This window comes from Fibroporia radiculosa (genome assembly GCF_000313525.1).
Source record: "Fibroporia radiculosa TFFH 294 genomic supercontigs, scaffold2776, whole genome shotgun sequence".
Taxonomy (NCBI): Eukaryota; Fungi; Basidiomycota; class Agaricomycetes; order Polyporales; family Fibroporiaceae; genus Fibroporia; species Fibroporia radiculosa.
In genome coordinates this window covers 1,154-3,940 of record NW_012133658.1, presented here as the reverse complement: position 1 = coordinate 3,940, position 2,787 = coordinate 1,154, and the positions used below count along the sequence as shown (strand labels likewise).

General features: G+C 48.7%; 1 protein-coding gene across 1 annotated transcript; it reads right to left on the bottom strand.

Annotated features, from left to right (window-relative positions):
* Positions 1 to 631: 631 nt before the first annotated feature.
* On the bottom strand, positions 632 to 2,194 carry FIBRA_08766 (uncharacterized protein; the record flags this gene model as incomplete). The annotated part of the gene is made up of 5 exons (XM_012330389.1): positions 632 to 883; positions 942 to 1,464; positions 1,664 to 1,883; positions 1,957 to 2,023; positions 2,084 to 2,194. The coding sequence occupies 5 exons, from the start codon at positions 2,192 to 2,194 to the stop codon at positions 632 to 634; spliced, it is 1,173 nt and encodes a 390-aa protein (XP_012185779.1).
* Positions 2,195 to 2,787: the final 593 nt, after the last annotated feature.

Sequence of the window (2,787 nt, the reverse complement as noted above, 5' to 3'; positions counted from 1 at the left end):
CAAGTGATGGGATCAGTTGTATAGTACAGGGTCAACAATGAATAGTTAGGGAAAGAAAAGAAAACCCCCCCCTCCAAGCTGTAACATTACCCCCCTCTCCAGATTTGTCATTAGATTTTCCATTGTGCGTGACATTCTTGCAAGTATCCTGGTTCGTCAGTGGGACAGGAGAGTTATCCTGGTTGAACATCAGCAGTAGTGTGGAAGTTATGGTGAGGATGTAGGCAACCGCAATAAGAGCACAGCCAATGCCAACACTCACTCTGAAGGTGACCATTGGTCTTGCATTTAGTACAGAAGCGAAGATGGCAGGGCATAGCACCAGGAGGAGTGATGATAGAGAATTTGTGTTGCTCAAGATGTTCCTCCAAGTTGGCAGCTCTGAGACAAGCTCGACACTGGTCCATCTCCTGTTGGGCACAAATGAGCTCAGCCCCTACCAATCGTTGCACTGCCAGTAGTAAGTCTATTTTGGCGTCAACAGCCCTGAAGCGGTTGACTTCATCAGTCACCCCAAGATCCTTGATGTCTTGTAGTGAAGCTCAAAGACTTTCCAACAGATTATCATCCCGCATCAGCAAGTACTCCCAAGTATCCTCTTCCCATTCCTTGTCCAAAAGGTTCCAATTTCCTACAGGCTCAGTGACTTGGAGCACATCGGCTGCAGTTGTCGATACTCATCATAGTCCAAAGGCAGGATTTCCATAGATGGGAATGCCCATAGGAGGTTGAGTAACAGTGGTAGTGTATGCTCTAGGGAAGTAAGGTAGCACGCATTCCAAGGGGTTGACATCTTGAACTGGGGTGGAGGTGTCAAAGGGGATGGCCCACCAATACCGAGTGACATCATTGGAGGGTCACTGGATGACGTCATCGCTGTAAACTATAAATTCCTGGGGATCGCTGCTGTGTCCTTCCAATGTCGTGACATATTTGCTGACATTGGCTAGTAGCCATAGGTTAGGAGCATGATCAAGGCTACCATCATCTGAGATGTCAGAGGCGAGAAGTGGCATACTGGGGGAATCAGTGGATGCAGCAAGGGGACTGTCAGGGTTTGGGGACGACAAGGTATTCATAGGTGACGAGGATGGAAATACCTGAGCAGGAGCGACGTGGTAAGATCTGGTCGTTGCTTCTGAGGCCTGAGGGAGTTCTAGGGGTCCAGGAAACAGGTGCAAGACTATAGCATCACTATTTGAGGAGTCCAGGGGTCCGGGGATGAGGAAAGGATGGCGAGTGGCATTTGGGAAGGGGGATGTAAACAGATAACAGAAGCCTCCTTTATCAAGAAATTCAAGAGAAGAATCATCAGATTCTTGCTGGGAAGGGAAGCTCAAAATGGGATGCCTGGGAACTGGCATCTCTATTACTCCAGCTGTGAAACGCTCTTCTAAAGTTTGGATGTGGGAAGGGAAAGGGGTTGCTGCTCTCTGGGGACCAGCAGTTGGAGAATTATTGTGCCTAGGAGCCAAAGGGCAATGACGTGGGTCCAGATTAGAAGTTTCATTGTTATTTCTGGTGCGGTTGTTGCACTCAGCAGGCATAGAGAAGACACAGGAAAGGAGTTTTCTTGAAAAGGCTAGGCACAGAATACAAAGAGCAGCCAGTACTACAGACAAAATGACCCCCCAGACACTAATCTTGATGCTCTCTTATGTACTCAAAGTAAACCTGGGTGGGGTTATTTGAGTCACGATTGGTGGCTATGATGGGGAGGTTAGTGGTGGTATGCAGGAGGGGGCGCTGGGCAGTGGCCGCGATATTGAAGGCCCACTGGTGTTCCTTCTCAAGGTGGCGGAGCGTGAGACAAAGGGTGAGGGGGACGGTGAGAGCGAGGGCGAGGACAGATAGGAGGGTGGTGAGGAAGAAGCCCAGAAGGGCTAGAAGGAGGAGGTGGGGGTGCTTGTCAATGACAGTGAGGGTGGTGGCGGTGACGGGAGCGAGTTGGTTCACCACTAAGTAAATCAGTAAAGGGGGTCGGAGTTAATTCAGCAAGGGACATTACTTGTACTCCTGTCAGCTACTCGGGGGTTAGGTCAGCAACGGGGGTGGTTGGTCAGCGGGTGAGGATGATTTCAACCTTGTAGGTCTCTTTGAAGTAGAGGAAGGTGAGGGTGAGAGTGAGGATGAGGAGTGCGAATAGAAACCAGGTGAGGGTGAGGAGTGCAGCGAGGACAGCGATAGATGCCATTTGAGGAAAGCAGGGGGATACCGTTCTTATAAGGAATCATCCTTTGTTTGGTTGCAGAAAGTCTGCCAAAGCATCTTTGGCATGTGAAAGTTCAGTTTTTGGTAACCAGGAATCATCCAATGCTGGGTATCCTTTCCATCATACCTGGTACAGTGTTTGCTTGCCAACAGTCTTTGGATCAATGATATGTTCAATTTCAAACTCCTCTTGGTTCTTGATTAGCTCCAGTGGAGGTCGGAGATAGTTCTTCCCATGCATTGTGGTTTCCAAATAAGGGTAGAGTAATCCTGCATGGAATGTAGGATGAATCTTCCATTTGGGCGGTAACTTCAGCTGGTACACCACTGATGACAGTTTCTGATCGATGGTGAATGGTCCATAGCGCTTGGGTCCAAGTTTGGCTTTTGGGTGGAGGCCTTTGAGGTTAGTGGCTTCTAGCCATACCTTCTGACCAGGTGTGTACTCGACAAACTTGTCCTTGTTTTGTTTCTTGATTGTTTCCTCTGCTAGTCAAATACTGGATTAGATTTCAGTTCAAAGATGTGCTAGCTGGGTGAGTCTAGAAGCAATGTCTGGAGCATCAGTTGTTCCCA